At 46.2% G+C, this 15691-nt stretch overlaps 1 protein-coding gene across 4 annotated transcripts in view; it reads right to left on the reverse strand.

The window, feature by feature from the left end:
• The window catches only part of LOC309524077 (connector enhancer of kinase suppressor of ras 2-like), a 320117-nt gene that overhangs the window by 23288 nt on the left and 281138 nt on the right, over positions 1–15691 (reverse strand). For all 4 annotated transcript variants that reach the window (XM_082208459.1, XM_082208458.1, XM_082208457.1 and 1 more), the window contains 3 exons: positions 14972–15020; positions 11919–12094; positions 2297–2370 (listed from right to left, as the gene is read on the reverse strand). In XM_082208459.1, coding sequence (XP_082064585.1) covers positions 2297–2370; positions 11919–12094; positions 14972–15020 — 299 coding nt within the window. The remainder of the gene's footprint in view (positions 1–2296; positions 2371–11918; positions 12095–14971; positions 15021–15691) is intronic.

The following is a 15691-nucleotide window of genomic DNA, read 5'->3' on the forward strand; positions in this document are numbered from 1 at the left end:
ACATCTGTCCATCCTTAAAGAACATATAACAAAGGAAGGACAAGTCTTAAAGAGAATGGAATATTCTGACAGTGTGCACTAGATGGCAGACGTCTGCTGTTTAGCTGAGCTGCACAAAGCAATGCTCTATGAAGTGCAATTGCTCCGAGAAAAAATTGGGGGGAAATAAGCTGCCACCAGAAGTGTGGTTAGGTCCTTGCACCAGAGTGGGTATAAGTTGCCCTGTTAGGCCAGCCCTGGATTTTCATGTGCCTGATCCTGCGAGTGCAATATCACCAACCTAATGAATGTATGTTGAGAACACAACATTTGAGAAGAATATTGACAGATCAATGTTAGATAGGTAGTGGTCCCAGTGCTGGCCCCATTAGACAAAGGACCCTCAATGGGACCTTGTAACACGAAAGAGGTTGTGTGTGCAAGTCAGGAATTCTCTCCCTCTTAAATCATATTCCTGTGGTGCGGGGACTAACAGATCCCACAGCAAAAGTGGACCCTGCAAGCCCCTGTGTCTGCAAAGAGATTTGTACTGCAAGGCTGGAAGGATGAACACCCACCATCTATTACCCAGTGGTCTGAAGATGTCATGCTCGAAAGCATAGCTTATATTTGTCAGACTCATTCTGAAACCCATTTGGGCATATGAACTGCCTATGTTGCTTGTGTTTAAGTTGGGATCAATGGACTGTTCTTACTGTTATTGCCAGCAGATGATGTTTCTTTTTTCTTTATATATGCAAAATTTTAATTTTATTTTAGATTCTCTCATGCTCCCACCCTGGCCCTCTTTCTTGACTGTGGTTTGCCAAGTGATTTTTTAATTTTATTGCTGGGTAGATGAGCAAACCCCTCATCTTGCCTTCCTTTTATGTCAGTTCCACATGTACTGGGAAAAACTCATTTGCAATACTGGCGACCAATCGTGCTTTTGTGACAACGTTCTGATGCAGTATGGTCCGACTGCTGCATCTTCCTTTCTTTTTCTAAGCTACACTGCAAAAATGGGATGCAGCAACCATGTTATTGTTACTATTTGATTTGTGTGGGTTGTTAAACATCTTGCAAAGCTGCAGCTCCCAAGAGATTATCCTGCTATCTAGGGAAGTTGGATTTCTGGTCCTGAGATTTCTGGCTGCCAGAGGCAGAAGAGTGATTCTTGCAGATTTTCTCTCTGCTTTGCCTTTAGGCCTGTGCAGTGACCTATTTCTCTCCCTTTGATGTGCTACCAAATCAGTGAGTGAATGAATGTTTACTTGTGTATGAAACACAGGTCATTACATCAGATGAAAAACCAATACAAAGCAGTGACAAATCTGGTCTCCAAAATGTTAACCGATTTCTGGATGCTGCTAACATGCTTACCCACAATTCACTATAAAACAACAAGTTCCACAGGCCCCATCTGTTACCATACATTTAAGCCTTTATGATACCACTTTTAAACAGTCACAGCTTCCCCCAAGAGTTCTGGGAACTGTAGTTTGTTAAGGGATCTGAGAGTTGTTAGGAGACCCCTATTCCCCTCACAGAGCTACAATTCCCAGGGTGGTTTAATAATCAATTCCTCTTCCCAGGCAACTGCAGGGGGCACCCTAACAACTCTCACCATACTACATATCCCAGAATTCATGGGGTGGGGGAGTGATGCCTCTTTAAAGTGTTATCTTAGGGTTTTCAATGTCTAATGTGAATGTGGTCTTAGAATATCTTATCTGCCAGGCACGGAAACTGCTGGGCTGACATTTCTGATAATTTTCTTATTTGAGTTCTATTCTGCTGGACAATTTCAACAGATAAGTTGGTAGAGAGGAAGGACTGGCTGAGGTTGTGCTTTGCATTTGGAAGGTTCAATCCTGGGTATCTCCAAATAGGCGAGTCTTGTGCCTTAAACCCTAGAGTGCTGTTTTCTGAAGACTTTGCTAAGTTAGATGTACTGAAGATGTGAAGAAGCTGCTGATGTTCCCATTTTTTGGGACCTGAGGATCCAACCCAACATATAACATTGCTGAAGGGGCTTGATCCCCTAACTCCTTCTAGCCTTCCTCTCAGCCCATCGCTTATGAACAACAGTAAGTTTTAACTGAGTTTAAAATTTCCCAGCAGGTAACTTTTTTTCACCCCCATTCTCTGCATGGATATCCCCTAACTCCTTCTAGCCTTTCTCTCAGCCCATCGCTTATGAACAAACAGTAAGTTTTAACTGAGTTTAAAATTTCCCAGCAGGTAACTTTTTTTCACCCCCATTCTCTGCATGGATTGGCTCTTTCATTTGCAGGCTCTTTTGACTCATACTTACTGTTTCCTCCTGCACTCGATGGCTCTGTCTATCCTGAACTCTGGCAAACTGATGAATCCTTCTGCTTTTTCATCCTATCATGAAAGAAAGAGAAGAAATACAATTGGCAAAGAGCAAAAGGTTGAGAGAGGAGATTCCATTCACTCTCGTTATCCTAGATACTGAGTTGCCAGATCACTGAGCAAAAAGCTACGGTTAATAATGAATCTGTTTGCGGATGACCTTTAAATACGAGCACTTTCAGTGGGTAGACGGCAAGTTCAAAACTATTAATAACTTAGTGCTTCTCAAACATTTGCACTGTGGTATTTTTTCCCACCCTTTGTGTGACGGATAGTGCTTTCTGAAGTAAAGTTCTGCTGCAGTAAAGTTCTAGCTTATGCCACAATCAAAACCAGAGTTTATTTTATTTTATATTTAAATTTGTATCTCACCTTTTCTCCAAAGAGGTTATGGTAAAGGAGTTTTCATTAAGGGTGAGCCAAAGACAGTTATAGTGGTTCCTCGGGTTACGGACGCTTCGGGTTACAAACTCCGCTAACCAGGGAGGGGTTGCTCCAGGTTAAGAACTTTGCCCCAGGATAAGAATTAAAATCACGTGCCAGCAGTGCAGCAGCAGTGAGAGGCCCCATTAGTGAAAGCACGCCTCAGGTTAAGAACCATTTTAGGTTAAGAACAGTCCTCTGGAACGAATTACGTTCTTAACCTGAGGTACCACTGTACTGGTTTTCTGGACATTTCTGTACATACAAATATGCATGCCCCACTTTTAGCAATATTTTTGTTTTTGTTTCAGTAATTCAGTCAAAAGTGTTCGTTGGTTTAGGAAGGATTGTTCTCGCTTACAATTAACATAATTTGCCCTCAGTGATCACACTGCCAAATCTGAGTGGCTGCATAAATTATTACATTTATCAATTTTTTTGCTTCTTGAATGTTAAACAATAACACATATACAACTCCTCCCCCCTTAATAAAAATGTTGCAGTGCAGAATACAGCCATGTTATATAACACATCAAAAAAGGAGAGGATCTAGAATATCCAGTATAACAAAGAAAGTACAATATCAGAAATCAAACCAGCCAAAATATTTTATATGCTGTAGGAAACTGCCTGTTGTCCATCTTGTTCATTCAAACGTATAATAAGACAGTGCCATGCTGTGTAGCATTCTGATGTCAACTTTTCCGTTATGTGACCCCCTGGCCCAACTGAGGGGAATTGACTGTCTGATGGCTCCAGAGAGCACTGCCTTCACTCTCAGTTGGCTTTGCTTGCCTTCACCAACACCCTTACAGAGTCAAATTTGATTGACTTTTTAGTTTCCGGTGGGTTTGGAAAGGTATTCACTATGTGAGGAAACCTTCCAACCCTAATACCAGGAAGGTGCAGGAATCTGGAAAACTTCCACAGCTATATTTAGCGTGAGTGCTAAATATAGGGCCTGAGGGCCCTGCTCTTGCCACTTACCATCTGGCTTGGGGCGGGGCCTGGGGCCTCACAAGGACTGCTCTGCTGCCCAGGAAGACTCCCCTGTGGTGAGTGCCTGAGGGCCCTGCTCTTGCCACTTACCATCTGGCTTGGGGCGGGGCCTGGGGCCTCACAAGGACTGCTCTGCTGCCCAGGAAGACTCCCCTGTGGTGAGTGCCTGAGGGCCCTGCTCTTGCCACTTACCATCTGGCTTGGGGCGGGGCCTGGGGCCTCACAAGGACTGCTCTGCTGCCCAGGAAGACTCCCCTGTGGTGAGTGCCTGAGGGCCCTGCTCTTGCCACTTACCATCTGGCTTGGGGCGGGGCCTGGGGCCTCACAAGGACTGCTCTGCTGCCCAGGAAGACTCCCCTGTGGTGAGTGCCTGAGGGCCCTGCTCTTGCCACTTACCATCTGGCTTGGGGCGGGGCCTGGGGCCTCACAAGGACTGCTCTGCTGCCCAGGAAGACTCCCCTGTGGTGAGTGCCTGAGGGCCCTGCTCCTTCTTGCCACTTACCATCTGGCTTGGGGCGGGGCCTGGGGCCTCACAAGGACTGCTCTGCTGCCCAGGAAGACTCTCCTGCGTGAGTGCCTGAGGGCCCTGCTCCTTCTTGCCACTTACCACCTGGCCTAGGGAGGGCCTGACAGGCCTCACAAGGACTGCTCCTGCCACTTACTATCTGGCCCAGGGTGGGGCCTCACAAGGATGGTTGTTGCCATTGATGCTGCTACTGCCCAGGAGGACCCGGAGGAGTGCAGAGCCCTTTTTAACATGTTTTGTTTTGTTTTTGTTTTTAATATTTCCTTTCCTTTTCGATTCTATATATGGGGTGGGATGGATGTTTGGGTGGGCTGGGGAATTTGTTAGATTTTGATGAATTTGTAATTTTTGCAGTTTTTGTTTGTATTGTTGTATTGTTTTCTGGGTTGTTTTTGTTTTTTGTTTTTACTGGTTTAAGGTTTTATTGTTCTAGGCTGCGAAAGAATAATATTAATTGCCATCAATGGAGGCCACTATGAGGCCTGGGATTGCTACCGTGGAGGGGCGAGGGAGGTATGGCGGTGGGGGCAGATGTTACAGGCGAAGGGGATCGAGATATGGATACGCTCGTACCCTTTCCAATCTGCGCCCCATCCCGAGGGACGAGGGTAGGGTGAGCAAGGATTACTCACCTCCGTCACTGGTGCTGTGCAATGCCAGGTCTATAGGCAATAAAACCGCCACCCTGCGAGATTTCTTTATCTTGCAGGGGGTCGACCTGGCTTGTGTGACGGAGACCTGGGTGCGCGAAGGGGCAACAGTTACCTTACGAGAGATGGCGCCCCCGGGTTTCTCTGTCCTCCACCAGTCGCGGACTGTGGGCCGGGGGGGAGGGGTGGCATTATTAATCCGGGAAGATTGTCCTTTCAGGGCTCTACCATCGCCATCGATCCCCGGCATCGAATGTGTTGGCCTAGTGTGGGGCTCCGAGGAGAGCTTGGCTGTCTGGCTGGTGTACCGGCCACCTAGCGCACCAGCAGCCACCCTGTCAGGCCTGCTGGAGGCGGTGGCCGGCTGGGCCTTGGAGTTCCCTAACCTATTGGTATTGGGGGACTTCAACATCCATGCCGATGCCACTCCCTCCTCACAGGCTCTGGACCTGGTGTCTTCCATGGCGACACTAGGGCTCTCCCAGTTTGTTTCGGGCCCCACACATCAAGCAGGCCACACGCTGGATTTGATCTTTGGCGTCGGTATAGATGTGATCATGTCTCCTCCGACGAAGGTGCCATGGTCTGATCACTACGCTCTGAAAGCCAGGATTGACTTTCCACCCCCACCCTGCTTAGGTGGCGAGCCAATTTGGGCTCGCCCGCAGAGGCTGATGGACCCCGAGAGATTCCGCCAAGCCTTGCGGGACCTTGCTCCCCCTGGCGACTCATTGACTGAGCTTGTTGAGGGCTGGAATGCCCAGCTCCTGGCAGCCATCGATGAGATCGCACCTAAGCGCCCTCTGCGACCCCGCAGAAACCGGGCTCCCTGGTTTACCGAGGAGCTTCGGAAAATGAAGCGGGACCTCAGACGGCTAGAGCGAGTATGGCGGGGTGCCCGTGACGGAGCCTCAAGAACATCTTATAGGGCTTTTATGAAAACCTACGAGATGGCGGTGAAGGCTGCTAAGAAGTCATACTTCTCGGCCTCCATTGCATCCGCTAGCTCTCGCCCAGCGCAATTATTTAGTATTATTAGGTCTTTAACGTCCCTTGAGGGACAGCCAAATTTAAATAACAAATTGACACACGGCTGTGAGGCATTTGCGAGCTTTTTTGCGGAGAAGGTCTTGTCGCTCCGCCATGACCTCCCTGCCAATTTGGATACAATAAAGGAACTGGAGGCCCCTCGACTGTCCTCGGGTCCAGTATTGGACCACTTCGACCAGATATCCCCAGCCGATGTGGACAGACTCCTCCGAGCTGGAAAGCCCACCACTTGTCCTCTCGACCCGTGCCCGTCTTGGCTGATTAGAGCGTGTCCAGACGAGGTGCGGGCCCCCCTGGGGAATATCATCAATTTGTCCCTTGGCACGGGGACATTCCCAGGGGAACTGAAGGAGGCAGTGGTGCGCCCGCTCTTAAAGAAAACATCATTAGATCCTTTAGATCTATCCAATTACCGCCCGGTTTCGAATCTTCCGTTCCTGGGTAAGGTGATTGAGAGAGCGGTTGCTGAACAGCTTGGTGGGTTTCTGGATGAAACATTGGCTCTGGATCCATTCCAGTCTGGCTTCCGCGCTGGTCATGGGACCGAGACGGCTCTGGTCGCCCTAACAGATGACCTTCGTAGACAGCTGGATCGAGGCGGGTCAGGGCTGCTGATTCTTCTAGATCTATCAGCAGCTTTCGACATGGTCGATCACGAACTTTTGGACCACCGCCTTACCGACGTGGGGATCCAGGGCACAGTCCTTCAATGGCTGCGCTCGTTTCTCTCTGGTCGGGGACAGAGGGTGGCGCTTGGGGGGGAATTGTCATCGCGCCACTCCTTGGTGTGTGGAGTACCTCAGGGCGCGATACTCTCCCCGATGCTTTTCAACATCTTTATGCGCCCCCTCGCCCAGCTTGTTCGGAGTTTTGGGCTGGGTTGTCATCAGTATGCCGATGACACCCAACTCTATCTGTTGATGGATGGCCATCCTGACTCGGCCCCAGACACACTGACCAGATGTTTGGAAGCTGTGGCTGGATGGTTACGTGGGAGCCGGTTGAAGCTAAATCCTTCGAAGACAGAGGTCCTGTGGCTGGGACGGGGCGATATGGGATTGGGGGGGCAACTCCCATCTCTTGCGGGGGCGCAATTAGTGCCAGCACCGTCTGTTAAGAGTTTGGGTGTAATCTTCGACACCTCCCTTTCCATGGAGGCGCAGATTGCAGCTATAACAAAGGCGGCATTTTTCCATCTCCGCCAAGCTAAGCAGTTGGCTCCTTACCTCTCTCGCCCTGACCTAGCCACTGTGATCCACGCGACGGTCACCTCCAGACTGGATTATTGTAACTCGCTCTACGTGGGGCTGCCCTTGAGACTGACCCAGAAACTCCAGCGGGTGCAGAATGCTGCAGCGAGACTCCTTACGAGGTCTTCGCTGCGAGATCACATTCACCCGGTGCTATACAAGCTGCACTGGCTCCCGGTGGAGTACAGGATCAGGTTTAAGGTGCTGGTTTTAACCTTTAAAGCCCTATATGGCCTAGGACCCTCGTACCTACGGGACCGCCTCTCCTGGTATGCCCCACAGAGAAACCTACGGTCTTCAAATAAAAACATCTTGAAGGTCCCAGGCCACAGAGAAGTTAGGCTGGCCTCAACTAGAGCCAGGGCTTTTTCGGCTGTGGCTCCGATCTGGTGGAACACTCTGTCACAAGAGACCAGGGCCCTGCGGGACTTGACATCCTTCCGCAGGGCCTGCAAGACAGAGCTGTTCCACCAGGCCTTTGGCCAGGGCACAGCCTGACTCCCTCCCTCGGCAATCTTCGCAGAGCTCTGGCCCAATGGTTGCTAGTGGCTTGAATTAATTAATTTTTATAATGAATGATTTTAGAATGTTGTTTATGTTGTACCTTTGTACTGTTTTATTGTTGTTAGCCGCCCTGAGCCCGGCTTCGGCTGGGGAGGGCGGGATATAAATAAAATTTATTATTATTATTATTATTATTATTTGTGTACAACAGGTCAACAACTCAGCATAGCAGCTAGGACTTGTTACATAGGCTAGACTAAGACTCCTACTGAGATGTGGAGATGATGGGGAGTCCTGGGCAAAGTGATATATGATGCTTTGTTTACAATGAATGTATGAACAACATTTGCTTGGGTGTGGACAAGCTTTCTCCTTGCTGCAGTGTCCATCCCACGTTTGTAAAATCTGGCAGACCTGGCAGGCTGCTTTGCTGTAAGTCCACACCTTTCTTTAATAAAGCACTTGCACTGATCCCTCTGATGTTTTTGACATCCTTCTTTGGTATCCCTGCAACAAACCACTCCCACAAGTCCTCCTTTGAACCTGAGGTTCAGAACATCCTACCCCCTGCATCAACAGAGACCCAGTCTGTGGCATCTTCTGTGTGACTGACCTTCAGGTATTTGATTTGAAATAGTGTGACTCCACTTCGTTGTCTCTTCTGCAGGCTAAACATGCACTGGCTCTTTCAACCATCCCTCATAGGACTCATTTTCCAGACTCCTCACCATTCTGGTCTCCTTGCTTTGAACATTTGAATAGGCTCCAGTTTGTCAATGTTGGGAGATCGAATCACAGTTCTCCTGCATCATAGGCTGTTTGTGCCTCAGCTGCTTGCTCTCTTCTGCTTGGGTCTTGGCTTGCAGATGGGAGTCAGCAGCTGGGACCCCTGGCAGTGATTGCATTGCCCCTTTCCTGAAGCTCAGCTTGAAAGGGTGTTGGGCAAAGGCAACACTTACTGCATTCACTTCAGAGGAGCACACATGGTCTCCTCCATACACATGCCCCATTTTATCTTTACAACAATCCTATGAAGCAGGTTAGACGGAGAGATTGTGATGGCCCAAGGTCAACTAGTAAGCTTTGTGGCCAAGTCATAACCCAATCCGGGGTCACTCTAGGGATAGGGAACTTCCAACCACAGACCTAACTAGGCCTAGCACAGGCCATAGTATGGTCTACAGATCTGTTTTCCACAAACCACCCACAATGGTTCCACACCTGAAAGGGGGAAAATGTGCAGCTGTAGTTTGAATTCAGACTGCACCCATAAATTGATTTCAAAGAGGCTCATGGTGGGCAGGGGAGGTAAGAATCTATCCCACTTGCCAAATCAGGTTCCTTAACCTTGGGTTAGAACACCTGCTTCCCATGCAAAAGTTTCCAGAATCTGATTCGGTATAAGGCAGCTTCCTGTGTTCATCATATCATAGACAGCTGCTTTCGTGGGTGGCTGACATCCTCTTAACCATTAGAAAGGACAACCCAAATATAAGCCTGTCTTTCAGCATTGAGAGCTGTTAATTTCCCGTGGAAGTATTCAAGTAACACATATTTACTTTTTGTTTAATGTGATTTTTGCTCACACTCTGTATGTGTAGGCATCTCAAAAAAAGCAATCGTTCACACTATGGAGCGGGTGCTCTTATTGCCCACTTTAATCTGAGAATAATCTCTGGCTGCAGTGGTACAAGCTGAAACAGAAGACAGCTAACTACCTTTGCTGATTGATCACAATGCCAGGTAACCTCCTTATTAATATTCAAGTTGCAGATATGAAATTACCCAATAAAAGCCTAAGCTTTACATATGGAAATAAATCTCACCTTGATATTCCCCTCTCCCTTATTTTTATTTTACTCAAGACAAATTCATTTACTCATTCACTGCCCTCTCATTGAGAGCTGGTACAAATTGGTGGCTAAAAAGAAGACGACACACCATGCATCCTATTGATGTTTACCCTAAAGTAAGTCCTGCTGTGTTCAGTGAAACTGACTCCCAGAAAAGTCTATAAAAGACTGCAGCCTGAGCTATGAATCAGGATGTTTGAGTCCAAATTTCACTCCAGCCATGAGCTTATTTGGGGAACTGCATATGGCCATTGGGCCTGGTTCTTACATCCTGAGGACCAATTCTGACTGGCTTGACACCACAATGACATCAGGTGACCTGTTTTCCTTTGCCTGAATGGTTTGAAATCAAACTGCCCACATAAAGACAAAGCACACTGCAAACCCCAACCACCAGCTGATTGGTGGTGCCTGCGAAGCTGGGATCTGCAGGGATCATGCTCTTTACCTGCTTCATATCAATATCATATATGACATCAGGTGTAGGGCAGGTGAGGATGGCTTGGGTGAAATAATCTCCCACACTTTCCCCTAATATCTGCATTTAGCAGATGGTTTTGGGTTGGAGAACTGCATCACAAAGTTAGGAGAAGATTGTTTGTTTCAGGAAGTCTAAATGAAGTAGGTTTGCATTACATTGCAAACTGAACCAAATTTCTCCCCTATCCCCACTTTTGGGTAGACATGGACAGGATCACACTAGAAGTGTGGATGAGCCCTTACACTAGTCCTGTGCCTAGGAAGCCTGGGTCTGAGAGGTTCCCCACTATTCCCACCGCTTTCCCCAGGAAAACCCACTGTTTAATGCTGAATTGGAACAAACAGTAATCCACAGAAAATAAAATTGTCGTTTGTTCCAATTCATTGATAACAGTGTGTGACTCCGAAGGAAAGTGGTGGGACAAGCAGACGTGTGGACAAGCTGATAGTTGCTATTTCTCCTCAGGAACATTTGCATGGCTGTATTAGCAGATACAGTGGACAAACAGCACGGATTCTTTCCACAAAGCACCAGTGCCACCATGCACCACTTGCTGAACTAACTTACACTAAGGCTACTCATTTTAAAATGCGGAAATCCTCTATGTGCAGTTAAATGCAGGCCCACGCACTGATCTGCGAAGACGCATGGGAAGTAACATTTAGATTGGCAAATTGGAAGGATCTTGGTCATCAGAGCTATTCTAATGTATGCATACATGCGCACATATGCCCAACTCTCACAGTACTTCCTGCATGCGTTGTTTAGCAGGGTCTGAGTCCATCCATGTGTGGAGAATTTCCACAATTAACCACTGTAAGCAAGAATGGCAACAAAAATGTTGCTGCATAGAGTGCTCCTGTTAGTGAGGCTTCAGCAATTCAATCTGCAAATTCTGATGTCAACTGACCTGAACAGCACACCCTGGACCCTGACTAATGTGCAGAGAGGAATCTAATTATCCTTTAGATTTCATGGTTCTCCCAAGTCTTGGGATGCAGCTCTCAGCTCAAAAAAGGGTACCAAAAATGTATTTTAGGATAGAACGTATCTGTAAATATGTATTGCATGCGAAAATATATTCAAAGCCAAATATTTAAATACACATTCTCATGATTTTGTTTTCTATTTGCAGATCAGTGTAGAAGCACGATGGAACTGAGTTCTAAATGAACACAAGCATCGTTGACATTGTTCAGGATTGCAGCCAGGACATTCCATTCCATTTCCAAATCTCCCTTAGTTTCGTTTTTCCTCTTTAGAATTATCAGCCCCCCCTGATCAAAATGCATGCTCAGTCCTCACTGGCCTCTTCGGGGTGACAACTCCCCTTCAGAGCCCACCCTTCAAATATTTTTGTACTTCTGCAAGCTTTGGGGCTTTCCCAAGCCTGCTGGTATCCCCAACTTGTGCAATGATGGCACCATTTTTGCAACATCAGGACCAACACTCTGAGAACTGAGATCACCGATAGCATATTTGAGTATGGTGAACTTGTCTACAGACACAACAACAGCTTAGAATGCACCTCATTTTTTCTTCTTCTCCAAGGGCCCAGCAGTTTCCCACTTGATCCATGCTTTCTTGGCATAGGTCTACATGGGTTTCTGCTTGCCTTGCTCTGTTCCCAGGGAAAACCTGCTCTTTAGCGCTAAATCAGAGCAAACATCAATCTGAATGTAATTGCCAAAGAGCAGTTTTTCCTGGATGGAAAGCAGTGGAACAAGAGGAAGTGTGGATGAACCCTAAAGGTAAGCAACTGAATCTCTCTGCCCATATATTCATTTTGGGATTTTTCTTTTCTGCATTGTGGTAGGTACTCACATTCTGGTTAGTGTACCAGTACAGGGAAGAATCCTTCAGGACGAACCAGTATTTTTTCCACTTCTGGGTGAAGTAACCTTTGGCATCCTTCTTCTTCCACAACCAACCCTCGCAATCTCCATGCCCCAAGTCTTTGCAGGATATCCTTCGTCTGCTGCTGTTGTTCAGTGAACCTCCTTGAATGGAAATGAGAACATGAGAACTTCCAAAAACAGGAGAGAGTGCAAGTGTAATCCTTAAGGGTGACTGAGAAACATGATATAAGATTCTCAACGGAACCCTTTTAAATAAGAGGGACATTCATATGCAATTGCGAAATCCTTGCAGCATTTTATCCATCTGATTCATGGCGTTCATAGGGTGCAAAGGGCAGTCTGCCACATTTCTGAATCAATGTACATGCTTTGGTTTTCCCTAATCCTCATTATTAATTCATTAGCGTTTTGGTGCTAATTTTTCCTGATATACAAATTTTTGCAAGCAATTCCCCCTAATGCAGTTTATTTGTTATTTTTATACATACATTCATTTTGGCGCACTTCCTCCTAATATATGCAGTTATGTACATATTTTTTTGAATGGAGAATTGCATTGAAAAAATTGGAGAAGTGCAAATATTGAAGTAGAGTTGCATGTTGGTTTGTGCATTTGTGTTGGAAAGGGAAATTTAGGCAGGTTTGCATTAAAATGTAAACAGAGCCACATTTCTGCAGACAAGGAGAGGAAAGACCCCTGTTTAAAACCCCAGAGAGCAGATAACACTGAGCTAGATCCACCAAATGGTTTGGCAGTGGTATAAGGCAATGTCTTACATTCCTAACAACTCTGTGGCAGCTGTTAGTTTCATGGTTGCAAAGGGATTTGAAAGTGGATCTCCAGAAACAAAATCAGATTCTATCACTATACAACTAATATTTACAGCAGCCCTATATGGTAGGACAGTATTATTTTCACCTTTTGGTGAATAGGAATAGGGGTGGGGGGAAGAAGGAAGGAAAGCAGCATACCTAATCGAAATATATATAAAAAATTGTCCAGTAGCACCTTAAAGGTAAAGGGACCCCTGACCATTAGGTCCAGTCGTGGCCGACTCTGGGGTTGCGGCGCTCATCTCGCTTTATTGGCCGAGGGAGCCAGCGTAGCAGCTTCCAGGTCATGTGGCCATTTACCTTCCCGCCGGAGCGGTACCTATTTATCTACTTGCACTTTGACATGCTTTCGAACTGCTAGGTGGGCAGGAGCTGGGACCGAGCAACGGGAGCTCACCCTGTCGTGGGAATTTGAACCGCCAACCTTCCGATCAGCAAACCCTAGGCTCTATGGTTTAACCCACAGACCAACTATGTTTGTTCTTGGTATAAGCTTTTGTGTGCATGCACACTTCTTCAGTTGGAGAAGGGTTATGGCTCAGTGGCAGAACACTTGTCTCACCTGCAAAAGGTCCCAGGTTCAAGCCCTGGCACCACCAGATAAGACTGGAAATATCCCCATCTAAACCTCACAGAACAGCTGCCAGTCTATATAGGCAACATTGAGCTAGATGGACCAATGGGCTGACAAAGTATAAGGTGGCTTCCTAAATATGTGGCTGGGGTTTTGGAAGTTAGTACCTGCCAGCTCACACTCGGGGTTCGACCTAAAAATTCACTCAGCAACTTCTTGAACCAGACACTCGTAATATATGGATGGGCTGTCTGAGTGTATTAAATGAATATTGGCATCAAGTGATTTCTCCAGTTAGATTTATCAGTTTCCCAGCACATGGGATGCACTGCATTGCTGGTTTGACTTCTCTCCCCTTTTGAAACTGAATTACCAAATGTAGAGCAAGGCTGATCTGGACACAAATATCTGTTAAATGCTGTTAGCCTCTCTCAATTCCCAGTTTCTTTATAGTTCACATAACATCAGAGGATGCTATAGATGATGGTGATTAAAAAGTGCTGCGACTTGTCTGTCTGATCTCTTTTTAACCAAGTAAGAAAGAATGGTCAGTGTATAGCAAAAGTATTTTTCAATAAAATCTGAGTCTAATTCATAAGGAGCACTTTGGCTTTATAAGGCTGATACTGGATGCACAATTTATTTTCAACATTTCAGTGCATCCCACTTCATAACTCTTAACGTTTTATTCTCCCTTTCTTTCTCTATCACCAGAAAGAGACCCCCTGCCCCTAATATTCATATCACTTTCCCTTAAACGCCTTGGGCAAATTTAATTAAAACATTAGACTATTCACTGTGAAAAATTGAGTTTACATTGTTATATTAATTATATTTGTCCTACAGCTGTGAAGCAGAGTCAAGAATTTAGATCACATTAAATTACTATCCTTTCTTCTTTGGCATCCAGCAGCTAAGCTCTGAAAAGTTTATTCCTTTCTTGAAGTGACATTCCAGCCAGTTTTAGAAGAACTGCAGAACACATAAGCTGGAACTAAAGGTTTGGGGTCTTGACAGCTAATAACAACTATCTTTCCCCATCTCTGTTCATTGAGATTTATCATCTGAATACCTTCGGTGACTGTCCTTGTCTTCTGATCTTAAGGTGGGTGGTGAAAGGGACAGGACTCCTTTTGCCTCATCTTTGGAACATGCTCCTGAGAAATATCTGCTGTTTGCTTGACATCTCTGTATTCACCAGTTAGAGGACAATCCCTACATAGAAGTTAGTCCTACTGAGTTCAATAAGACTTATTTCCATGTCAGTGTGTACAGGATTGCAGCCTAAGGTACCAAGTGAATTACCTGCTCTTCCTAATGCGATTCTAAATGCAAGGTGGATTTGGACATCCAAATATGACTTACAAGGTGCTTTATGCTAAAGCTCTGCAAATGCAGGGCTCCCCCCCCCCAATCGGAACTCAGTTCTGGCACCTCTCAAGTGGGAGCCATTGCAAGAGAACAAGGGAGGTGTTCATGCTGAGTTCTGGCACCTCTTTTTCAAGAAAAAGAGCACCGTGCTACAAATGTAATGCTTTCACAAAAGTGGAACCTTGATTTCCAAGTTCTGTAAGGAATATGTAAGCAGATGAATAATTAAAACAACTTACCTTTGGGCCATTTCTTGCTTTTTACCCTCAGGGAAGCATAGTGAAATGACTGGAAGAAAAGACGAAAGAGAGAGAGAGAGAGAGACTGATCAGTTATTGGCATGTGGAATGTTGAGCTAAGCCATTGTAGACTAAAAATCAATGCTTCATAATGGCGACATACATTACTGCTTCCAGCTGGGATTCCACTCTCCCTCTCCAAAATATTGCCATTCTTAAAAAAAACAAGCAAACTTCCATGCCAGCTGTTTAATAAGAATTACATATATTCTAACAACAGATAGGGTGAAGACACACATAATACCAAGTGTGAACCTCAGGACTCTCTGCACGTTACTATCCCCTCCACAGCCACACATCTCTCTCCCAGGCCACACTGGTCCAGCTTTGCATCCTCCCTGTTTATGCCTGTCTGGGATGTGTCATTAAACTCTGATAATGCATGTTGCTTTGCATGATGGAGAAGAAAGAGGTGTGTATGTGTGTAGAAACCACCCTGCTGGACAAGGAAGGAAGTTTGCATTAATTGATCCACCCACTTTTCCCTCTGCTTCCACCCACTACTGACCCCCCAAAAGGCTGCCCAGAAGGCAATGTGGTCCCCAATCTGAAAAATATCTCCTAGCCCTTAACTAGAACCTGAGGCTCATGAGCCAGGACCTATACAGATGACCCTACGAAGAATGATACCCCTCCCCCAAGGAATCTATCACACCAAGC

The sequence above is a fragment of the Podarcis vaucheri genome, assembly GCF_965113315.1.
Source record: "Podarcis vaucheri genome assembly, chromosome: Z".
NCBI classification, from domain to species: domain Eukaryota; kingdom Metazoa; phylum Chordata; class Lepidosauria; order Squamata; family Lacertidae; genus Podarcis; species Podarcis vaucheri.